The sequence below is a fragment of the Mauremys mutica genome, chromosome 12 (assembly GCF_020497125.1).
Source record: "Mauremys mutica isolate MM-2020 ecotype Southern chromosome 12, ASM2049712v1, whole genome shotgun sequence".
NCBI lineage: Eukaryota > Metazoa > Chordata > Testudines > Geoemydidae > Mauremys > Mauremys mutica.
Genome location: NC_059083.1, coordinates 60,322,716 through 60,345,861, shown reverse-complemented (window position 1 = coordinate 60,345,861; position 23,146 = coordinate 60,322,716). Strand labels below are relative to the sequence as shown.

The 23,146-nt window shown below is 47.2% G+C and overlaps 2 protein-coding genes across 11 annotated transcripts in view; both read left to right on the top strand.

Moving 5' to 3' along the window:
* PIK3R6 (phosphoinositide-3-kinase regulatory subunit 6) overlaps positions 1-9,611 on the top strand; it is an 85,985-nt gene extending 76,374 nt beyond the window's left edge. For all 5 annotated transcript variants that reach the window (XM_044983850.1, XM_044983848.1, XM_044983851.1 and 2 more), the window contains 4 exons: positions 527-617; positions 1,358-1,428; positions 3,408-3,520; positions 6,472-9,611. In XM_044983850.1, coding sequence (XP_044839785.1) covers positions 527-617; positions 1,358-1,428; positions 3,408-3,520; positions 6,472-6,628 — 432 coding nt within the window. In that variant the 3' untranslated portion in view covers positions 6,629-9,611. The remainder of the gene's footprint in view (positions 1-526; positions 618-1,357; positions 1,429-3,407; positions 3,521-6,471) is intronic.
* Positions 9,612-17,739: 8,128 nt separating this feature from the next.
* MFSD6L (major facilitator superfamily domain containing 6 like) lies at positions 17,740-23,146 on the top strand. 6 transcript variants are annotated; one of them, XM_044984490.1, is made up of 4 exons: positions 17,740-17,901; positions 18,620-18,694; positions 19,037-19,103; positions 20,946-23,146. In XM_044984490.1, the coding sequence occupies exons 3-4, from the start codon at positions 19,092-19,094 to the stop codon at positions 22,938-22,940; spliced, it is 2,007 nt and encodes a 668-aa protein (XP_044840425.1). In that variant the 5' UTR covers positions 17,740-17,901; positions 18,620-18,694; positions 19,037-19,091; the 3' UTR covers positions 22,941-23,146. The 6 variants fall into 6 exon arrangements, with proteins under 6 accessions (XP_044840425.1, XP_044840424.1, XP_044840429.1 ...); XM_044984489.1 differs by having other exon boundaries at positions 17,740-17,948; XM_044984494.1 differs by lacking the exon at positions 19,037-19,103.

Here is a 23,146-nt window from a genome sequence, read left to right as displayed (position 1 = left end):
CTAGAAGAGCTTTCGAGGTCCCGTCGTGTCCTACGATTGTTTCTTTTTAACATGGCCCTTTATATTTATAATTTTCCCACCTTTTATCCTCTCAGTTTAGATGGATTTTCCCCACTCCTAATCTTATGCTTTTTCTGTCATTAAAAGGGGCTGGCAGGGTGTCTTTTGGGGTTTAACCAGGGGCTGAGTGACCATGTCTTGCCATGTTTCGAACCCACCCAAATATTGCGGGTTTGAAAGCTCAACTGGAACGTGAATGCTCTCAGGTTTGCTTAGGAGAGGCTGTGAGGAAAGCTGCAGAGAGAGGAAATCCAGTGGGGTGAAAAGTGAAGCAGAAAGTGGAGCAAAGTGAAAAACAAACAGAGGAAAAATGTGAATGGAGGAGGGGGAGGGGAGAGAGAAATCAAATGAAAAAACAAATTTAACCTGTCCCAGTGTGCTCTGGATCAGGCACCCATTTGGTTTTATTCAGGCCTAACGTCTTGATCCCTAACATGTAACTGAGTGAAATGTGCCTCTTGTGCAGGTTTTAATGAGTAATCGGAAGAAGGAGGTAGAAGTCTTGCTGCGATCTACTGGCCTGGTGATGAAAGCCATTCCCTCCAGTGAAACAGAAGGTGAGGATTCTCCTGGTGGGGCACTGTTTGCTGAGCTGCCATTATTCAGTGTTTTGGGGACTCCTGAGCAGGACCTTGGAACAGCCAAAGAAGAGGCTGGCCCCCAGAGAATCCATCCCAGAATGCTCAGTGCATGCTTTGGCTGGGCTGGGGGAGCTGAGTCCGTGCTGCATGTATATCCATGTGCTGCAGACATGATCACTACAGCTCATGGTCAAGTATCTGGCTGTTGAGTCTCATGCCCCACTTTTTGGGAGCTCCCAGTAACAGGATGCAGCATTGGACTCAGTTATGCTTCTTTGTACCATTATATCCCACCTCTTCTGCATTTGCCTGACCGAGGAGGAAGAGAGAAAGAGATGTCTTTGGGGGATAGACCTTCAGCTGTCATAGCTCCTCCTTTGTGTCTGCCCTATGAACCCCAGTGGAGATACCCCCTTGCGGTGACAGAGGATGGAGTCACTACACAGGCAGCGCTCTCAGCCTTATGTAGTGCAAGAGAATAAGACAGGAGTAACTTGTGTTGCTCTCCGGGGCCCCCTCAGGCTGATGCTAGGAACTGTACCTGGGCGCCCTAGGCAGAGAGACGCTCATTCTAACATAGTACCTTTGGGGGTGATGGGGAGCCCACCAAGAAGGGTTAGCAGTGCAGGATTCCAGAAGACCTCACCCAGCCAAGACAAAGCAAGCTGGGCTGACCTGTGCTCTATTCTCAGTCTAATGCCCCGATTTTGTTGCAGATCTGGCATGCTTGAATGTAAATATTGCTGAAGTCGTCAAAACCTCCAACCTGTCGGGAAGATCATTTTCTGTAAGTAGCTGTGATCCCCTGGCAGGAGTGGTGGAAGCATCCTAAAAGGGCGGGGGGGGGAGGGGGCGGCAGGCACAGGCGCCTGAACTATGGCCCCACCCCTCACACTGCCTGTGACCCTGCCTCCCGCTCACTCCTCTCTGCCCCTTCCCACCCATCGCTTGCCCTTATGGCCAGTAAAAAGTTGGGGGACCCCCGGTGCCCCGTCCCTTGGAGGTGGTGATTCAGAATCACAAGCTGAGCAATGTTGGGCCAGGCCAGTGCTTGAATTGAGAGGTCTCCCAGGAAATCCCAGACGGCTGCAGAGGAAGGAGGACCAGCCAACCTGGCTACACAGACATGGGGTAAGGGTCCTGTCCACATTGCAGAATAAGGGTGTTAAAAAAGGAAGACGGCACCCCAGGCTCCCAGTGCTCTCAGTGATGGGTCCACCTGGGATGCAGGGCAGGATTTAGAGTGCCTGACCCCGCAGATGATACTGAGGCTACTGCTTACTACCATGAACAGCCTGTTACTGGCCAGGAAGCTACTCGCTGTAGGAAATAGTGTGCTCAGCAGGGTTTGCGGGATCTGGCCCATTTCTCAGGATCCTTTGGAATGAATGATATAGATGGAGAAACGTAATTAGAAGCATGATTATTAGAGATTTTACTTCTTGCTGCTGCAAAGACTGAAGAAGGAAATCCCCCATTGCTCTGCAAAAAGAGGAGGAGATACTGCACAGAGCTGCTCAGAAAGTGGTTTCAGTTTGTTTTCTCCCCTGTCAAATTTGAGCTTTTTGCTGGAAACCCAAGCAGTTCTGTCACTGTCCCTCAGTACTGCCCGGATGGAACATGGTGCATTAGCATTTCTCTTCGGCAAGACTCTGCCATTGGAGCAACGTGTCTTGTTGTGTACTAGATATTATGATCCAGAGGACAAACATCCATTAGATATAGGGTTTGGTCATAACTGAAGGTATGAGGGCAGCTTGTGTGGGCTCCCCGGTGCAACTCTAATCTGGCAGTGCAGATGCAGCAGCACAGACCCTGTTGTGAGCTAGGAACACGGGCTTGTACAGCCAGTGGCATAAGATCTTCACTGGCTATCTTAAAGCTAGTCTGGGTGTGCCTACGTGAGTGGCAATCACACCTCCAAGTGCAGTGTAGACATATCCTGAGAATCAGGTCCTGTAGGGCCAAATGGACCAAGGGCCTGTTTCTTTATCACCTATTCCCATGTATTTCAGGCATCCCCGGTGAGATTCAGTGACTCACAGCCCAAGGGAAACCTGGGCTGCTCTGGGGACTTCAGTGTACTTTAAACAGCCCTAGGGGCCTGTCAAGGTTGTGGCAGCCTCCCCCATCTCTGCTGAGTCACAGTGCTGCCTAGAATCGCTGCAGCACTGAGCACTGTAGCCCTGCCCCCGACTTACCCTTCCTGTCCCACCCCCAACATGACCCCAGGCTACACCAGGGCTTGCAAAGGGGTCCTCAGAAAGCAGTTTTGCAGTGCCTGTGTCGGGGAAACCTTCCCATGCTGGCATAAAGAGTTTAGAGTGGGGGGTGGGAGATCTCACCCCAAGACACTAACACTAGCGATCCCTTGTAAGGCTGCTTGAGCACCAGGCCTCCTCGGTTACTGTGGACTCTGGCCAGTGATTTTGGAGGCCTAATTTGGGACACCTTAAAGGGGCTTGATTTTCAGAGTTGTTGAGCATCTGCGTCTCTCACTGACTTCAACTGGGGCTATGGGGTGTCCTTTAAGGAGCCTCAAGTTAGGCACCCAAATCACTGGCTGCTTTTGAAAATATTTGCCAATTTGTGCCGGGGGAAATAAAAGGAAGGAGCCAGTTTCCTCTCTATTCCAGCAGTCGTGTCTTGTGGTCCAAGATTCAAAAATAGTTGTGCGCACACACACACATTCACCATCTGTCTTGGTGCAGCCTTGAGAAGGTAAGTGAAAAATTTAGCAGGGCTTTTTCTTCCCTGTTCTTCCAGTCAGCAACAAACAAGATCAGAACACGTCATATCAAAATCCAGAGCATGGAACAAAGGACCTTCAACCTGTGCCTGGACAAGGACTTCAGAAGGACCTACACGAACGTGGTCGGGTAAGGCTACTTTGCTGCAAGGCTTTAAACAAGCATCAAGCTATTGATTTAAAGTTAGACTTCCCCGGAGACACAACATGTCTTTTCATAAGAGTTGTTAGGACTACAGAGGAGGTGATGTTGGCTAGTGCCTAGGCCTGGAAGTCAGGAGATACAGGTTCTAGTCTTAACTCTGCTTCTAACTTGGTGAGAGGCCCTGGGTGAATCACATGGCCTCCCTGTGCCTGCTATCACCAGAGTAAAATGAAGTCAGTGATATTGACCTTCCTTTGTAAAGTGTTTTGAGATCTTTGCCTGGAAAACACTATGTCAATGCAAACTATTTTATCATATATAGTAAATAATAAAAGAGAGTGGCTCGAGCAGATGGCTGGGGGTTAGGAGATTTGGCTCATTTCCCAACACTGCCACATTTGTAAGGTGCGGATTATACTCTCCTAGTTCCCATAGGGGGGTTCTTAAGCCTAACTCATTAATGCTTGTGAGAGACAAAGTGGGTGAGCTAACATCTTTTATTGGACCAACTTCTGTTGGTGAAAGAGACAAGCTTTCAAGCTCCACAGAGCTCTTCTTTGAGATTCATGGATAGAAAGCATTATCCAAGTGTGTGTTTGCACATGATGCACTGGATATGAATACAGGAATCTTCATTTCTTGCTTGAAACTGTCGTAGAATGTTATTTACTGTTAAAGAGTTTCTTGAGTTCTACCCCAGCAGTGGCTGCATTTCTGTGGTGGTGGAAATGATTCTTCTCTACAGCTTGTAGAGTGATTGGGGATCCTTCAGGATAAAAGGCACTGTAGAAATCTGAGGGTGGGAGTGGGTAGTCTGTGTGAGCAGCTTTTATAATATAGCAGCAAAAAATGAGGTTCTTTCAAGAATTTGTGCAGGCTGGATTTGTATTTTGAGAACCACAGTTTCATAATTTTGCCCCAAGTAACACCACCAACAAAATGTATCATGAACCAATTCATATGCAGCCACCAAAGTCATCTGCAGGAGTTTGAACCCAGGACTCTAAGCTCAAAAACGCAAGCTACCACTTGAGTAGAGCTGGTTGGAAAATGTCAACAGTCAAAATTATTTGACAAAGAAAAGGAAGATTCTTTTTTGTGTATGAAAAACTGGCCCTTTGTGTGACAGAAGTTGGCTGTACAGTCACAAATCAGCCACTTGGAGGAGATGTGATCATACACTAGACCAGAGCATTGCACATACTCACATAACTGTGCACATAAATGCTGCATGTGCACATGCAGCTCTGATAGCCGGGTGTGCAAACTGAGTATTAGTGCATAGAGATGGCAGCTGGCATGCAAACTGGCCAGTTTGGGTGCTCACGATGTAAGGCCTGAAAATTAAGCTCCATTTCTTATTTAGGGCAAAGGTTATTGAAATCTCTGATTTTCCTAGTTTCTGGCTACCCTCCTCTTTTGCCCTCTCCTCCCCTGTTTTCTCTCTCCCTCATTACACGTAGCCAACAGTGAGTCTTATTCTGTTTCTTTCTATCTGTGTTTCTTTTCCGCTGTTGAAGAGGATTTTGAGGGAACTGCCTTCCAAGAAAGCTCTTTGTGATTCTGGGTTGCCCATCAGGGGAACAGCTGGGTGTCAGAGACAGGCTAGTGATCTGTAAAAAGCCCTGTGGGTGGGATGTGCTTCCCTCCAAGCCTGGAGGAAGGGATTTCCCATGGCAACAGCCAGAGGCCACCAAAGACAATCTGCCGCCCTAGGCAAAACTTCAGTGTGCTGCCCTCTTCTCCCTGTAAGCCTAGGGCAGTAGATTTGGCTGGCTGCCCCTCCATGACAGAGGAGTGGCTGGGCCAAAACTGATTGACTGGCATTGAGACCTGGTATTCTCAGTCACAACCCCACTCAAATTTGGCCCAGTCGCCCCTCCGCCCAGAAATCTGATGCCATACACAGCTGCCTAGTTCACCTGTAGCCAGTAGCCTCTGGCAGCAGTGTAACCTGAAAGATTTGGGGCCCAGCAGGCAAAAAAGACTCAACAGCAGTTTCTTACAAACTTCACCAGGGGAAACATTGTGTGAAGCTCACAGATAATGGTGCAGTGTGTGAAACGTTTACAGAGACCACGAAGTCGGAGAGGGAGCAAACTGGTTGCTGTGAGAAACACAGTTCATAGATGATGCTTTCCTCCCCCCCCCTCTGCCCCACCCCCCAGTATAAACTTGTGTTGGGGAGACTGCCATCTTTGGATGAAGTGTAAAACCAAGGTTCTTGCTTCTTGTCTTCATAAAGGTCCTGTGGCACTTTTTGTGCAAACAGCAGGGTGTTAGCTTTGGAGTCATGGCAGAAGTCCACTCTGAGTAATTACATTCTGCATTAGTAAATTTCCTCCAGCAGTTTCAAACTGAGGCAGTTTTCTCCTTCGTTTCCTGTCCTAAAACCACTGGGAAGTGTTGTGGGCACCATTAAAAGCTGCCACATCCTGCATCAGCAGTGACTGCCTTTCAGTGATGGAGAAGTGAAGTGTTTATATATTAGATAGGCTCAAGCCTCAACATTTGGATCTGGAATTTGAACCTCCCAAAGTTCAAGGGAATTGGATTCAAGGATTGTGACTGGAGTCGAATGCAAAATTTGGATCTGGGTTTGGATTTCAAATGCCTTCAAAATTCTGGGGAGTTTGAAGGTGGAGTTTTGATTCAGGCCCATCTGTAGTACATACAGTTTGCATTCCCCTGAATCAAACTAAGGCTACGCTAAGGCACTGTGTAATAACAATAATAATAACAATGAATTAGATAATCTTTCTAGCAAAAACCAGTGCAAGATTACAAACAGATTATAAATCTTAGTTACATGGATGTAAATCCAGAGCAACAGCCAAAGCCAGTGGAGTTACTCTGGATATACACTGGTGTAACTGAGATCAGTATTTGGCCCATGATTCAGCATGTTTAGTAGAAGTATCTTTCTTCTCTTGCAGTGTGGAAGTTTCTCCTTGCCTGGAACCCAGCTATTGCTTGCAAAAGACAAGGACAATGAAATTCAGCCTGCATGAGCCGGAGGATGTGGGACTGGCCAAATACATGCCCAAATCTTTGCTGTTGCCCATCAACACATTTGCAGGCATCATCCAGTGAAGAAGATAAGAAAAAATTGACATGAGAGGCATTTGTAAGAATCCCTGGTTGGGTCACAATAGAACGAGGACCGAAGAACACACTAAAAGCCACCTTCAGTGACTTCACAACAATTTCTCTTGTAAAGCTACAACTGTACGGGAAGTTAGGGCTCAAAGAAGAAAGTAAAAATCAGGCAAACTGTTATAATGCCGTGGCTTAGGTCTGAGCCAAGGAACAGAGCCTGGGAGAAGGTGGAAGAGCAGGGAGTTCCTGTAATGCTGGAGAGTGGGGCTGGGCTGGGGAACTGAGCACAGAGGAGTCAGACCGTTATTCTTCTTTGTGTGTCAGTAAAATATCTTGAGAGGGGAGGAAGGGTTTCTTCGGGAGAAGGATTGGAGACAAGCTGGCAGAGTTTGGCTTCTGCTTGCTTTAGGTGGGGCACAAGGTGCAATTATTATTTAATATTTTATATTACAATAGTGTCTGAAACCCCTAATCAGGGATCAGGGCCCATTGTGCTGGGTGCTGCACAGATACACCTGAAGCCACGGTCTCTGTTCCAAAGCAATATATTTGAGTCACCTTGGACATACAGGCAATTGCCTCCAAACATTCACTTAGCAAAGAAGAAAGCTTGTAAGGGCTGATTGGAATTGGGTAGAACATGTGCATCACTAGGGTCTGCCGAGCTCCCACTGAGGGCTGTGGGAAAAACTGCCAGGGACTTCCATGCTAGTGACTTTGGCTAGGATCAAACAAAGCTCCCACAGCAGCAGGTGCACAAGTTCCTATCTTCATTCTTGCTCGTTGCCAGCTGAAGTCATTTCAGACACCCAGTGTAGATTCAGTAACTTGTCAGATCTAATCCAAAATGTCCAGGACAGTGCTAACAAGGCTTCCCTTACATCCCGATAGATGTGATCATTAGACCTTCCTTGCGTGAGACTCTGGGTCTGCTCCTAAACACTGGGTTACACAAACCCCAAATTGTTCTCTGCTCCCACACCTCATTGCCAGTGTTGCTTTGTCACCAGAAACAGCTACCCAAAGAATCCATCAGTGGCTTCTCTAGTTTCTTGGCCTTCATGTGCTTTCTATTTGGTTCACATGCCATAGACTGGTGAGGAGTGCCTGAGAGCCCAGAGCAGTTTACAGGTGGTAATGCGTTGTCGTGTAGTGCATATTGGGCCAGGTTAATTTGCAGTTCCATAAGGTCTCAAGTGCAGCACATGCTCCCCAAGAGATTCTGCTCATAGCCAAAGCAGCCCGAACAGGGGATGGTGCTGTCTGATGAAGGTGACCGTAGGGGAGTGCTGAGTCAGTGCATCCCAGCTCAGGGGTAAGCCAGCAAGACTCCCACAAGAGCTGCTGGTGGAACTTAAGCTGCACCCCCCAGCAGAATCCCTACAGGAGTATGGCAGGGAAAACAACATTCCCCTACCCGCAGAGGTGACTCCACACTCCTGTCATGGAACAGCTGGCCAGGCTGGGATGTGACTTTTGTCTGGCCAATGCGAAATGTTCCTCTGACAATGAGGGGCTACTTAATTTAGTGCCTACATGTGGAATGAGAATGTATCCAACCAAACTTTAGGTATCCAAGTTTGAAATGTTGGGCTGCAATGTTTAGATCGGGCCTCTCTAAATAACTCTTCACAGAACTGCCTTGATTAAGGCCCAAAGATTTTGATAACATTACGATTTCTTGGACATTTAGGCTCTGTGGACATGGGGGAAGTTTGGGTTAAATTTTCCCCCATATAGGCTTTAAAGACCGTCTCAATCCTCCTGCAGCTCCCATCACTGCCCTGCTCTGTGATTTTTAAGATCAAACAACCACTTACTCTCTCCCCTCACTGCAAACGTTTTTATCTTTTACTTTCTAGCTAAAGTTTTACAAACCCCCAGCTTAGTGTATTGCATAAAACATAAACATAAAAACAATTCCCTGGGAAGCTCTATTGAAATAAACTGCCTGCTGGCAAATCACCTTTAAAACTGATGGCAGGTGAGAGGCTCCCTAGCAACAGGAGATCCTGACAGCCCCCCCAAAATCATTTAATTACAAAAAAAGTAAATGTGTGTATGAGAATCTCACCCACACAATGGGGGCATCCCCACTTATTATGAGACACTGATGGCTTGGGTGTGTATTCATTGTACTGCCAAGTGACTCAAGTACTCTGATTTCACAAAAACTATACTCCCCAAGGTGTGTTATTCCACTTATGAAAACTGTATATTGGACTTTTTCCTCCAGGGGAAAAAAAAGCCAAGCCCTATTGTTGTTCCATAATCAGTGGGGTTACAAAAATAATCCAAAAATTTAATCCAGGAAATTTCCTTCACCCCTATTGCACTGTGCTTCCTTGTATTCAGATCTCACCAGAGCCACTGAAGGAAATATTTTTGTTATGCTAGAAGATTTAGCCACCTCATTCCAAGTTCAGCTAACCTCAGCCTCCTGAGCCGTAACGAGGGGATACAAGATAAACAAAGCCAGAAGCATTCAGCAACAGGGCTTTCATTACTTCAGCATACACAGCATTGTCTTTAACCTCAGTTTACTCATGGTTTATTGTAAATTATTGACAAGCAAGAACATAAAGTTTATGTGGAAAAAAGATGAATTTGGCCCCAGGAGACACATACAAGGAGACCCTGTGACTAATGATGGCAAAGGAGGTCAAGAAATGCCTGGATGAAGCCAGCACTTCTCTTCCTATGAGCTGCTATGTAGGGCAGTAATTTGAGAGGCTGACAAACAACTCCTCACATGTCCTCCTGCCTTGGGATTTAACTATAAGTTCGCCTTGCCTGGCACTCTAGACATAACCAGAGACTTGTGCAGTAGCTTTGAATTTGTAGTGATGTATATAGGTATTAACTGTGTATAGTTGTATATGATGTAGATAGATTATAAATTATTTGTACAGGTGTAATGGATTATATATACTGGAAAGTGCAATCTTTTTACCTGTTTGATTACATGACATTAAAGAAACCCAAATGGGTGCTAACGTGTGTGTGTGTGTGCGCGCATGTGTGTGCAGGAGGAGATGGTTTGGGTAGAAAGAGGTCACTTATCCAAGTGGCCAAGTACGTTTAGTTCTCCATGTCTTTCCTCTGCTGTCCCTATTGTGAGATTGTACACCCTGCATTAGGGGATGGAAGCCATTTCCAAGCAGTTCACCCTTAGAGGAGTACACATAAGTCCCTGTGCATCAGTATGTGAGAAGCCAGGGTGCAGAAACCCCCAGCCTCGTAGTTTCTCTCTAATTCTGGGCATCTCTGTTAAATTTCCAAAGTTGAGAGATGGGGAGTGGGGTTGGGGTTGGTATAATGGGGTGCATACCCCAGACAGGCACTGAAAGGGTTAAGGGGAGCTGAAGAGCTCAGCTATGGCACCTGGTGGCAACTACAGGGTGTGTCAGACTCAGTTAAGGATGAGACCCAATGGGGAGGAACTGAGTGGCGAATTAACATGAAGGGTTTCAGGGCAGAAGGAGGAAAGAAGACCAGGAAAAGAGGCTACTTGGCCTTGGGATTGTCTCCTGAGAGAGAACTCTGCTAATATGCTAGGAGAGCCATGGAGTGATCACAGGGGTGGAGCCAAGGAGTAGCCTGGATAAAAGGGCAGGTGCTGGATCTCCATGAGGAAATCATTTGCTTGCTACCAGAGCTGGAAAGGATTCTACAGAGCCTGGAAAGGTGCTGGGGGAAAGGGCCTAGAGGCAAGCCAAGGTAGGAAGAAGTCTGGGGAAGTGGCAAGGGGTCAGAGTGAGCAGACTTGGCTGTTAATAGAGGCTGGATAAACAAAGCTAACAGGTGACCCTTTCAAAAAAGCCTAAGTGACTGAGAAGCTTAAGTGCTATTTTCAAAAGTGACTTAAGCTTCTGAAGGTCAATAGACTCTTAAGTGCTATTTTCAAAAGTGACTTAAGAGTGTATTGACCTTCTAGCCCTAAATCACGTAGAGCTAGATCCACAAAGAAATGTAGGCCTGGGGTTGCTGAGCTTTGCCACGCCTACCTTTTAGGTGCCCAGAAATTCACTGGGATCCACAAAGCCTGAGTTCGGCACCTCCTCCCCCGTACAATGAATGGGGAGAGGGAGGTGCCTCAGAAAGAGATTCACAAAAGCTAGGTGGCTTCCTGCCTAAATGAGAGATGCCAAGCCAAGGGGTGTGTGCTAAGCACTGCTGCTCTCATGATGTTCAGCACCTAAATCTGGGTGCCAAGGGGGGCACCTCCCTCTGCTTGGGATTCTCAACCCTCTCTTGGGGCTAGGTGCCTAGGCTGTTTTTGCAAGAAGCCTGGCGGGGAGGGGAAGGAGAAGGGTGACCGAACCACTGAGCTATGGGGTATTCCAATGTGGGGCTCCCTCAATCTCTCCTGTGGGTAAATAATGAAAGAACGATTTGGAGAGAGAGAACACAAGCATGAGTGATTCTGGAGTGTAGTGGTCAGAGCACTCAACTGGGAATCCAGGCCCCTTGCTCCAATGAATTACTGACATTTATTCAGCATGCAAAGCTTCGACAGGAGAGACTCAGGGACTGCACACCAGAATATCCCATAGCCCAAGGGGCTTGGGCACTCACCTGAAAGGTGGCAGACTCCTGTTCAAATACCTTCTCCCCCACAGAACTGGGTGCTTCCCACATCCCAAGTAAGTACTCTAACCACTAGGCCAGGGTGTTGTGTATTTGGTTGTCATGGGTTTTGTTACTATGGCAACTGAGTTAGACTATTAAGGGATAGCTCAGCCGGTTTCAACCGGCTGAGTGAGCTCTCTGTGTCTGTAAATAAAATGGAGGTTTTGGTTAGCTGTCTGCTCTCTGGCCTCAAGTGATTGCTTCCTACACCGGCTGCCCCAAGGATTTAACACAGGGGTTCTCTAACTGGGGGTTGGGACCCATCAGGGGGTTGTGAGATTATTACATGGGGGGAAGGGGAGTCGCGAGCTGTCAGCCTCCACCCCAAACCCCGCTTTGCCTCCAGCATTTATAATGGTGTTAAAAATATAAAAAAGTGATTTAAATGTATATGGGGGGGTGTCTCACTCAGAGGTTTGCTGTGTGAAAGGGGTCACCAGTACGAAAGTTTGAGAACCACTGCACTAGGCTAAAAGATATGAGAGGACTTCCTGCGCCCCACTTTTTTGTGTATTCTCGCCTATAGGGGGCTGATCCAGTAGGTGAGCTCTAAGCATGCTTACTGGCTAGGGACCTGTAGGCGAGTTAGGCGGAGGAATGCCTACCTTTCCCCTGGGTTTTGCTTTGCTCTAGGATTTAGACATCCATCCAGATGCCTGCGCATGCACAGAGGCACAAACATAGGTGCCTAGGGATTTTTTACTGCAAAAATGTAGATGCCAAGCGAGTTTAGGCACCTACAGACTTGGCAGCAGCTGAGGGGGGCGGGGGTGGTGGTGCGTGAATTCCAGTGGGGCCTGACTCTGGGATTTCAGCAGCTAAGGTGGGAGTTAGGAACCTATGTCCTTTGGTGAATCTATCCCATAAGTAGTTTTGAAAATATTGCTCAACATCTTTACTTGCAAATTCTGCAACATATAGGCAGCGAAGTCTACACTGCCAAAGAAGAACCAGGCTGCCTATGAAGACTGTTTCATTTATGTTTTAGGGGTCTCTGTACAAGTGGCCTTGAATGAATATATATATATAAAGCTCACATGTTCCCTTCTGCAATCTTACAGCCTTCTGTAATGTCTGGATATCTTGGAGACTGGTGCCCTGGAAATACGAAGATGTAAATGAGTGAGTCCTTATCCTGCTTCCAATGCAGCGCACACTTATAATGGATTATAGTCCCAATTCACCCATATATTTAACTTATTTACACACTCACAGGGCAACCCAAGAGAACATCCTGTTAGCAGCCCCTTCTCATTTAGACAACAGGCTTTAGCTCAAGTGCCTCTGCTGATTTTAACTGTGGTAACTCCGCAGAGAGAAAGAAACGACTCTCTGGTACATAGCTCCTAATTAACGGTGGATGAAAAATGGAACTTCTGTCCTGTGGGAAATGCTGAGATTTAAAAGTTTTGTTCCAAATCAGAACAAAAAGTCAATCTAAGTATTTTTCACTAAACAAAATATACTGAACAGGGCTGTCCTTAGGATTTATGGGGCCCTAGACAGGATTATTAAACTGGTGCCCCTATGCTTCATTGAAGGCGGTCCCCAGCTGGTGCCACTGCCCCGGTCTGTTGGGGCACAGCCACCACCCCTGCCTATGGACCCCCAGAACTCCCCCTCCCTACCCCCATTGCTGACACACACCGAGCTTTGTACGCAGCAAACGCTGCGGCAGTGGCTCAAGGCAGGCTTCACGCTGTCACAGCAGGGCTGCATCTTGTCAGAGCCACGGCCCTCTTGCAGCCCCTAGTCACTCCTGGCTCACCAGAGCATTTTGACAGGAAGTACCAATCAGTAATAACAATAGTGTGTGTGTGTGTGTGTGTGTGTGTGTGTGTGTGTGTGTGTGTGTGTGTGTGTGTGTGTGTGTGTGTGTGTGTGTGTGTGTGTGTGTGTGTGTGTGTGTGTGTGTGTGTGTTAGGGAAGTGTGAGACTGAGCGCCTTACTGAAAATACTTCATTTTGATCTTGTCACTTTCACTTTTTTATAAATGACATGTATTGATGATTATTCCAGAGGGTATGGCTGGAGAGTCTTGCCCGCATGCTCGGGGTTCAGCTGACCGCCATATTTGGGGTCGGGAAGGAATTTTCCTCCAGGGTAGATTGGCTGTGGCCCTGGAGGTTTTTCGCCTTCCTCCGAAGCATGGGGCAGGGGTTGCTTGCTAAAGGAGTGGGGGGATCAGCTTATGTGGCCTGCATCTTGCAGGAGGTCAGACTAGATGATCATAATGGTCCCTTCTGATCTTGAATTCTATGATTTCCTATAAAAATGTTAATGAAATTAATACATTCCCACAAAATGTTTTGATTCTGTTGAATCAGCATTTTCTAATGGAAAACTGTTCTGTCAGAAGATTATTGACCACCTTTACTCCTAATCCATTTAGGGGGTTATAGGTTACATTTTTCCTGGAAACCACAGACAGCCTGTGCAGATCCTGGATATTCTACTGTTGAGAATAGCCCAATTCCACTTTAATTGAATTGTCTCATTAGCACTGACCCCCCACTTGGTAAGGCAACTCCCATCTTTTCATGTACTGTGTATATATACCTGCCTACTGAATTTTCCACTCCATGCATCTGATGAAGTGGGTTTTAGCCCACAAAAGCTTATGCCCAAATAAATTTGTTAGTCTCTAAGGTGCCACAAGTACGCCTCATCATTCATTGAGTGGATTATTCGAAAAATAGAACAGTTACATCAGTATTGTGACTTTTTTTTTCACCTCCCACCAGTGTAATTTCCCTGCTGTCCATCAGAACAATTAGTCTGGAATCTGAATATTCCTTCTGTAATTATTTCATAAAACCCACCTGTACCTTCTTTAAGACAGGACAGATTTGGTCGGTTGAAAGACAAAAAGCACAGGCTCATCAACGGTGAATTATTAAACAACATATGAAAGAGTCATCTCTTTTCCCATAGAACATCTTGCCCCAAAAAGCCTCACTCTTGAGAGAAACTAATCGCTGAGGCAGTCATGTTAGAAATTACACAAGGCAATACAAATTATCGCATAAAACATTTTCACAGCAGAGGTGGAGAATTCAAGCATGCCCCATGTTTTCCATCAGCTGTGACATTCCACATGTGAACTGGACTTAACAGCAGAAATACATGTAGTAAAAGACTTTCAGTTCCAGAACACAGTTACAGCTGGATGAGCTTGGCATCTGAAAGATTTATCACCAGCAGCATGCTGCACAGCTCCTTAAATAAATCAGTGACATCAATGTTAAAAAAAACAACCCATCAATATTTAATACTCCCACTGAAATGATTCTCAGCTTCCTCCTACTCAGCCAGAACTCTCCTTCCTATTTCAGGGAAGCTGCCTGAACTTGATACATACATACACCACCCAAAGCAGACAATTTTGTGCCTATCCGTTCAACTGGCACCTTAAGAACAGTCCGATACTGTGGTGATGAGCTCAGCATAAGACCCTAAAGAGAACAGAAGATAACAACGGTCTCTCAAAATGAGTGAAAGTGTAATGCCACCATAGCCTCATTTCCAACTCAATCAATTCTGATGTTCTGGTGGGTTCTAAGATGCAAGTCAATGATGAGGGATGGTGTGTGATTTTTGTGGTTCTTCTTTTTAAGAAGGTGACAGGTACTTCCCTCTGAGTCAGTGCTGGTCCAAAACACGGGCAAGCTTCTTACAGAAAGCTGTTCTGTGACTCTTTGTGATAATTGAAAATTCCATAGCACTACCCTTGGATGCTGGTCAAATTTCAGTTTGGAGTAGCCATATTCTGTCTTAATTACCTCTGTAATTTCAGTTGGATAGGCTATTCCTTGTTTCCTGTCTTAAACAGCTAGATTGTGTTGTTTTGTGCTTTTTAACAGTAGCTGAAATTCTATCCTAGAGGTAGCTGCATTTCAATAGTGTATAGTTACTCTTGTAAATACAGTTTTGTATAGACAGCACAATATGCAAAGCACTTAGGGGTCCAACTGGATGGAAAGCACTGTAAAAATGCAAGATCACTTTTTTAATATACAATTTATAGTAGCAAAAATAAGACTCCTATATGAAAAGTATTTTCCGGTGTTGCAAATACATTCTCACAAATAAAAAAAAAAGATACAAGTGTCTTTGGGTGAAATTTATTATAATTCCATTTATCTGAGATTTCTTTACATTGCAAACAATGTGTTGGGGGATGGGGGTGAGTCATGAATCAGTGTGTAGAGGGGTAAGTGGCTCTGATGGAAGCCCACCACCCACACCTTCAAGCTGAAAGAAGTTTGCTGCACATCCAGCCAACCTGTGACATGATTTCCACAATTATCCTAAGCCAAATATTTAATTTGATTTCAGAAATACCCTCTGTTGGCCAAGGCAATACTTGCTTTTGTGGTTTTTTTGATCCTCATCCAGGAGGGGAGGCGATTGAAAGCGTGAGAAATTTTCAGGGAGTCAGGTAAGATAAAAGCCCAGTCTGCGTTGTTCTAGGATCAGAATCTCTGGCCTATAGCTGATAAACTCTGTGTTCTGTTCAGCAATCTCCATTTGTGATTGCTGTGTACAGCAGACATATCTGTGTCAAAGCATTTCAGTCACTGTGGAGGAGAGGAAACCTGGAGGTGTTGGAACTTTACAATGGTTTTGTGAAAAGGTGTGTGGGAGGGGGAACGTAAATCCTGATTCTCCTCTCATAATGGCATAAATCAGAAGTAACGTCATTTACTTATTCTGGTGTAAAAATAACGTGAGGCCAGAATCAGGCTTGTAGGATCTAGCAGAGTAGTTTTGTTCATATTCACACAACAAATAAAATGTGGGGTTTTAGGGCTTTTTGGCCTTGACACGAACACGCACAGCATATGCGACTCAGTTCAAGTTCCAAAGTAAAAAAAATTGCTTGTTGGAACATGTTTGTGCATGTGTGTTCCTTGCCGACCTTGGGCGTTTCTTCAGGTGGACAGCAAAAGGAATATCCCTGACACCAAGGTGACCCTCAGGACAAATTCCAACTCCCTGCTCCAAAGAATAGAAGCACTAGGATTTCTCAACAAAACAGTTTTCAGAATTTTTCAACATGGGCAAAATAATATTTTTCCCTAAATTCTTCCTGAGAAATGCTGCATTAGTGAGCCTGTCATCTCTGCTCCCAGAGGGGGGCCACCCGCTGACCCCACACAAAGGCTGCAAGTGACCGCTGGGCCTATCATCACTCAGGCTGCCCTGCCATACCACTGAGGTGGGTGCCTGCTGCTCTCCCCTGTGCTTGGTATGGTTCCCTGTCATCCCTCAGCAGGCCAGGCTAGCTCCTGGCCTGCCCCTGCTTGAAGCTAGCGGGACAGTCCCAGTTCAAAGGGGGTTAACGCCACTACTGGCCTGCCCGTGGCACCACTCCTGGCCTTGGTGCTTGCCCCTTCCAGCGCCTCCCTGCAGCCACGGGACACACAAGTGACCCAGCCGAGAGAGGGGCAAACACCGTCCTCTGATCTGGCTTGGGGTGGGGATGGTGATGGCCTGCAACACCTCCTTCCGTGCCAGGCCCCAGCTGGACTGAGGGTAGGGCAGGGAGGTGTGAAATGGGAGGGGAAGGGCTGTGGATGAAGGGGTGATGTGATGGGGAGGGGAAGGTCCTGTGGGGGAGGGAGGGATGATGGGAGGGGAAAGTCCTGTGGGGGAGAGGAAGGGAAGGGGCAATGTGAAGGGGGGGAAGGTCCTGTGGGGGAAGGGAAGTGTGATGGGTGATGTGATGGGGAGGGGAAGGTCCTAAGGGGGAGGGGAGGGGTGGTGTGAGGGGGAGGGGAAGGTCCTGTGGGGGAAGGAGGAGGGGTGATGTGAGGAGGATGGGAAGGGGGAGGGGGCTTGAGGGGGGAAGGGCCTGTGGAGGAAGGGTGGTGTGAGGGGGAAGGCCTGTGGGGGAGGGGAAGGGAAGGGGAGAGGCAATGTGATGGGGAGGGGAAGGTCCTGTGGGGGAAGGAAGAGGGGTGATGTGAGGGGGGAAGGGAACAGTGGTGTGAGGGGGAAAGGGAAGGGGAAGGGGTGGTGTGAGGGGGAAGGCCTGTGGGGGAGGGGAAGGGAAGGGGCAATGTGATGGGGAGGGGAAGGCCCTGGGGGGGGGAGGAAGAGGGGTGATGTGAGGGGGTTAGGGCCTGAGAGGGAAGTGGGGAAGGGGGAGGAGTTGTGTGAGGGGGGGAAGGGCCTGAGGGGGAAGGGGGAGGGGTGGTGTGAGGGGGAGGGGAAGGTCCTGTGGGGGAAGGGGGAGGGGTGGTGTGAGGGGGGAAGGGAAAGGGGACGGGTGGTGTGAGGGGGGAAGTGGGGCAGGGGAGGGGGAGGCGGAAGGGGAGGGGGAGGGCAGAAAAGTCGGAGCGGGTCCGGGCTGCAGTTCGCTCTCCCCTCCGCAGGGGGCGCTGCGCTCTCCCCGCGCCGCCGGCCCCTCTAGCCCGCGGGAGCCGAGCAGCTCGATGGTCGCTGGCCGTCTCCTAGCAGCAGCCCCCTCGCTGCTGAGGCCGCCGCGCGTGGTCCGTGGGGTCGGGCGGGAGCCAGGCCCGGCCCCCTGGGCAGGTGTCAGGAGGGGCGCGAGCGAGGGCCCGCCCTCCGCAGGTGCAGGAGGCGGGGCCACGCCCGCGCAGGTGACGCGTGCGCAGTGCGTGGCCGGGGTGAGCCCGTACGGCGGCGCGCGTGAGGAGCTGGCCCCAACCCTCAGGTACAGGACCAGGGGTGGGGGCTGGTCTCTAGGGGGCTGCCCGGCGGGAGGGGAGGTCGCCCAGGGATGAGGAGCCGGGGGGGGGAGCCCCCCGTCCCACCCCCACCCACGCAGTCGCCCCTCCCGTGGGGCCTGGCAGAGCCCCCTGTTCCTAGCCCAGAGCAGGCCCCTGGTGGCCCTGCAGAGCCTGGCTGGCTGGCGGGGCTCTCCCTGGTGACCTCGTGGCCCAGTGGACGGGTTGACGATGGGCATTGGGGGGCAGGCGCGGTGCCCCTGCCCTGCCCCGACCCGGGGGTGGGTCGAAGAGCTGCCATCGCACAGAGTCTCACAACCAGGGATGGGGGGCTGGAAGGGGCCGTGAGAGGTTGTCTAGTCTAGCTCCCCCACCCCGGGCGGGACCTAGTGACCCTGGACCATCCCTGGTGGTGTTTGTCCAGCCTGTTCTTAGAAACCTCCAGAGATTCCCCAGCCTTCCTAGGGAGCCCTGGTCCGGTGCTTACCTGTGTGCCATATCCCTGTATAATTTTCCTTAGAACAGGAAACAGATTAGGGACTTGTGTCGCCAGTATCCAGCAGCAATAGTCTTGGAGTACGTCTGGGCCTGAGTCTGGTCTCTCTTGTGCACACAACTGTATAACTCTTTGATTAATGGAATTATTTCTGATTCACAGTGATGTAAGTGTCACCAGATTCAGACTCTGTCATGCACACTCTGCTTCCTGATCCCAGCACCATAGAAATATTGTGTAAGTTGCTTACTCACATGCGTTCTTATCACTTACCAGTACAGAGTCTTTGTGCCATTCATTTACCATTTTGCTTTGGAAACCTTCATGCTGCCACTGTTAAACACATAGTAAATACTATGTTAATAATCTTCTGTACTCTGGAATCTAAGGTTTCAGAGTAGCAGCCGTGTTAGTCTGTATCTGCAAAAAGAACAGGAGTACTTTTTTCTGAAATCTAAGTATATTTCCTTCTACAGTATCATTCTGCCCTGCTAGCTGCTGGGTGTGGAAACTTTAAAACATTTCCAGATGCATCTAATCCCCAGCAGAGCTACAGAAATATGTTGTCTCCTTTTTTAGGAAAATTCAAGACAGTGTACGGTGAGGATTTGTTAAAGGAAATTTCAGAGTTTACATGGAGCGCCAGGTATCATAAATCTATAAACAGTTTGAAAAATGCTTCTGGCACAAAATACAATGAATTTGAGATGATGTTCCTCCTCATTGATGTAGAACAAAGTACAGTTAGTGGAGTTTTTTCAAAAGTGTAGCTGCAAAACTGGCTAGATCACAAATACTAGATATGCTGATAGCATTTCTTAAGTGTCTTTTAGCTCTATTACAATAAACTGAGGAATGGGGACAGCACCTGAACTTTGTGTTGTTTTGTTACCAATTGTTTTGTTAGAACTGGACAAGGTACAGAGAAGGGCAACAGAAATGATTTAAGTGTATGGAACAGCTTCCATATACGGAGAGATTAAAAAGACTGGGACTTTCAACTTGGAAAAGAGACAGCTAAGGGGGGAGATGATAGAGGTTTATAAAATCATGAATGGTGTGGAGAAAATGAGTAAGGAATTATTTACTCCTTCACATACCACAAGGACCAAGAGTCACCCAATGAAATTAATAGGGCAGCAGGTTTATAACTAACTAACAAAAGCAGTTTCTTCTTCACACAACACACAATCAACCAGTGAAACACATTGCCAGGGGAGGTTGTGAAGGCCAAACCTACAATGGGGTTCAAGAAATAATTAGATAAATTCATGGAGGACAGGTCCATCAATGGCTATTGATAGGGCACTACCAAATTCAAGGTCCATTTTGGTCAATTTCATAGTCATAGGATTTTAAAATTAGTCAATTTCATAGTTTCAGATGTTTATGTCTGAAATTCCACTGTGTTGTAACCATGGGAGTCCTGACCCAAAATGGGGCCATAGGGGGTTGCAAAGCTGTTGTAGGGGTCGGGCACTGGATTGCCACCCTCACTTCTGCATTTCCTTCAGAGCTGGGCTCTGAAGGCAGGCACCATGGAGCTTCCTGCAGCTGGGGGAGGTACCCAGAGCTGGGTCTGATCTCCTCCCGAGAGCGGCCGTGCAGGGGAATAGGAAATCCTGTCCCTCCCCACCTCTGCTGGGACTAGCAGCTAGAGCCTGGAAGGAGTCCCAGTGCCCCCAGCCCTGCCCCTCTCCTCCAATAGCTAGATTTTACGGAGGAGATTTGATTTCACGGGCCGTGACTCATTTTTCACAGCCGTGGATTTGGTGGGGCCCAGCTATTTGATAGGATGGTCAGGGATACAGCCCCATGCTCTGGGTGTTCCTAGCCTCTGACTGCCAGAAGCAGGGAGTGGACAAGGGGATGGATCACTCGATGATTGCCTGTTCTATTTGTTCACCTCTGAAGCACCTGGCATTGGCCACTGTTGGAAGACAAAATACTGGGCTAGATGGACCCAATATGACCGTTCTTATATTCAGCCTTTTCATTTAGACTAATATCTCTAAGGTCTGTAACTTGAAGTCTTTAAACTATGATTTGAGGACTTCAGTAACTCAGCCAGAGGCTAGGAGCCTATTAAGTAGGGGAGATTCTGTCGCCTGCAATGTGCAGGAGGTCAGACTAGAGCTAGATAGAGAGACTAGATGTCCCGATTTTTGGTTCTTTTTCTTATATAGGCTTCTATTACCCCCCACCCCTGGTCCCGATTTTTCACACTTGCTGTCTGGTCACCCTAGAGCTAGATGATCATGTTGGTCCCTTCTGACCTTAAAGTCTATGAGTCTAATCTCTTTTTGTGAGTGCACTTCATTTTTAAACTTTTCAATTTAAACATTCGGCGCTTGGCATTTGAATGGCCAGGTTTATAAGTAGTGAAATATTTGACACTTTCTGAAAAGTCTGTTTCTCTTCTAACTTCTTACCTGTTATTTACGAAATACTCAAAAAGGGTTTGTTTTTGTGTCTTATTTATTTTCAGGTCCCTTTCGGAAAGCATGCAACCGAAGCCATGAGTACAAATAAACAGTGGGATGTTAACAAAGCGCTAGCTGTTGCCAGCCTCTTTCATTTTGTTTCCAGTGCAGGAAATGCCTGTGTGATTCCATTTTTAACTCTTTACTTCCGGCAGCTGGGGCTGACTGCCCCTTTAGTAGGTATTATCATTGGAATTAAGCACTTAATATCATCTCTCTGGGCTCCACTATGCTCCTACTTTGCAAAGAGCCAGAGGAAAAGGAAAGTTCTCATTACTGGATCATTGCTGTGTTCAGTGGGAACCGGTTTGCTGCTTACACTTGTCCCGCCTTTGAGCAAGGATGTCATGTACAAATATTGTAATCTAAGCCAGCAATCAAGTAGCTTATTGAATTCAGTTGAGGTGCCAGACATGAGTCTGAACAATCTGAGTGCTGCAAATCCCAGTACTGTTACCAATAAAGAAATGGTGTCTGCAGAAACACTAAGAACAGCTACAAATGTTTTGGTGACGAGTGGAAAGCCACCGCTAACAAGTTCAGCTTTCCAAGAGTTGTTTACCTTTACAGATGCACAGAAGAAGAATGGTAAAATAACTGGTGAAGTGGGTATAACTGCAGACCATTACAATAATAGGCCTTCTGGCAAGATAGCTGCTTCTATGAATGCAATTAACCAGATGATACAAGAACTTGAGACACTCACTTCAAATGAAACACCAATCCATGGGCTTGAGAAGGAGACCAAAACTCCAGACGCTGGGCTGCTGAATGTGAATAGTAATCCTGAGAAAAACCTTTCTATTGGTGGAAGTACTGAATTTTCTTTACTTCAAACAAACTTTCACCCTGCTGGTCGAGCTGCTTATGTTTTTGAAAATCTGTCAAGTCACTGGGAGAAAGTTCGGGATGTCAACTTTGAGCTCCTACAAGATATTAACTTTCTTGACCGTGAGCACCAGATTTTTCTCATGGTGCTAGGTGCTGTTGTGTTTTGGGAGCTGTTGGCTGCACCTCTCGAATGGATGGTTGATGACAGTCTTTATGAATATCTTGACTTTGTTGATGCAACTGACCGATATGGGAAGCTTTGGATTTGGAGTTATTTGGGTGCATCTGGAGGAGCCTGCGGTATCACCATATTTGTAGATCAGCTGAACTGCTTCCTCAGTGCTAAAATCTCTCGTTTCGCTGTGCACTTCTATGGCTATGCCGTACTCATCACACTCACATTGCTCATCAGTGTCTTTCTTCCTATTCATGTTTCCAAGAAAACAGAGCATGTGAACAAAACTGTCAAAGCTCTGAACCTCATTGGAAGTGATGGCCGAACAATTCTCTCTGCTGTCACCGTCTTCCTTACAGGAGTCATTGGATCTACTGTGCAGAATTTTCTCTTCTGGCAAATGCAGGACCGAGGCAGCAGTGAATTATACATGGGTCTCTCGGTGGCTATTGGACTGATTGCTGAAATTCTGCTTTATGTCTTCAGAAGCAAGTTACTAAGGGCTCTCTCAAGTAGTGGTACTGTTGCACTGAGTTTAAGCTGCCTTTCAGCACAGCTTCTGTACTATTCGTTCCTATGGAATGCGTGGTCAGTACTGCCTATTCAGATGTTGTGTGCCTTCAGCAATGGTGCCTTATGGTGGGCAGTTAATATGTTGGTTGACGATGTAGCCAGTCCTGGGACAGAGAGAGCTCTGCATATTGTCCTCCAGGGCCTCTCATATGGCTGTGGAGCTAGCCTAGGAAGCTTTGCAGGCGGATTTGTTGTGAGCAACTTTGGCTTGGCAGTTCTGTACAGGGCATGCTCTGTAAGTTTGGCACTGTGGTTAATCTTGTTCCTGATTGTCCAGTCTAAGTTGCCTCGGCAGAAAAAAATTAATTATTCTCGTCTCCTGGCTGCAGATCCTAGTGATGAGAGTGACTCTGACGAGGAGAAGGAAAGAGACTGGCTAGTGAAAGCTATGAAAGATGAGAACTTCAGTAGGAATTGGTAACATAATCATATTTGATCAGCTGTTCTGCAGTAGAACAAATTCAGAGTACAAAGGTGAAATTATTAGGCAGGGAGGAAAGAAATGCCCAGGAATTACTAATCATTCCTAAGTGATGGAATATACAGTGTACATATTTGCTTGGAAAGCTGTGTATCAAGACCATGTTTTATAAATCTTTTATTTTCTTAAGATTAATTTATAGTAAA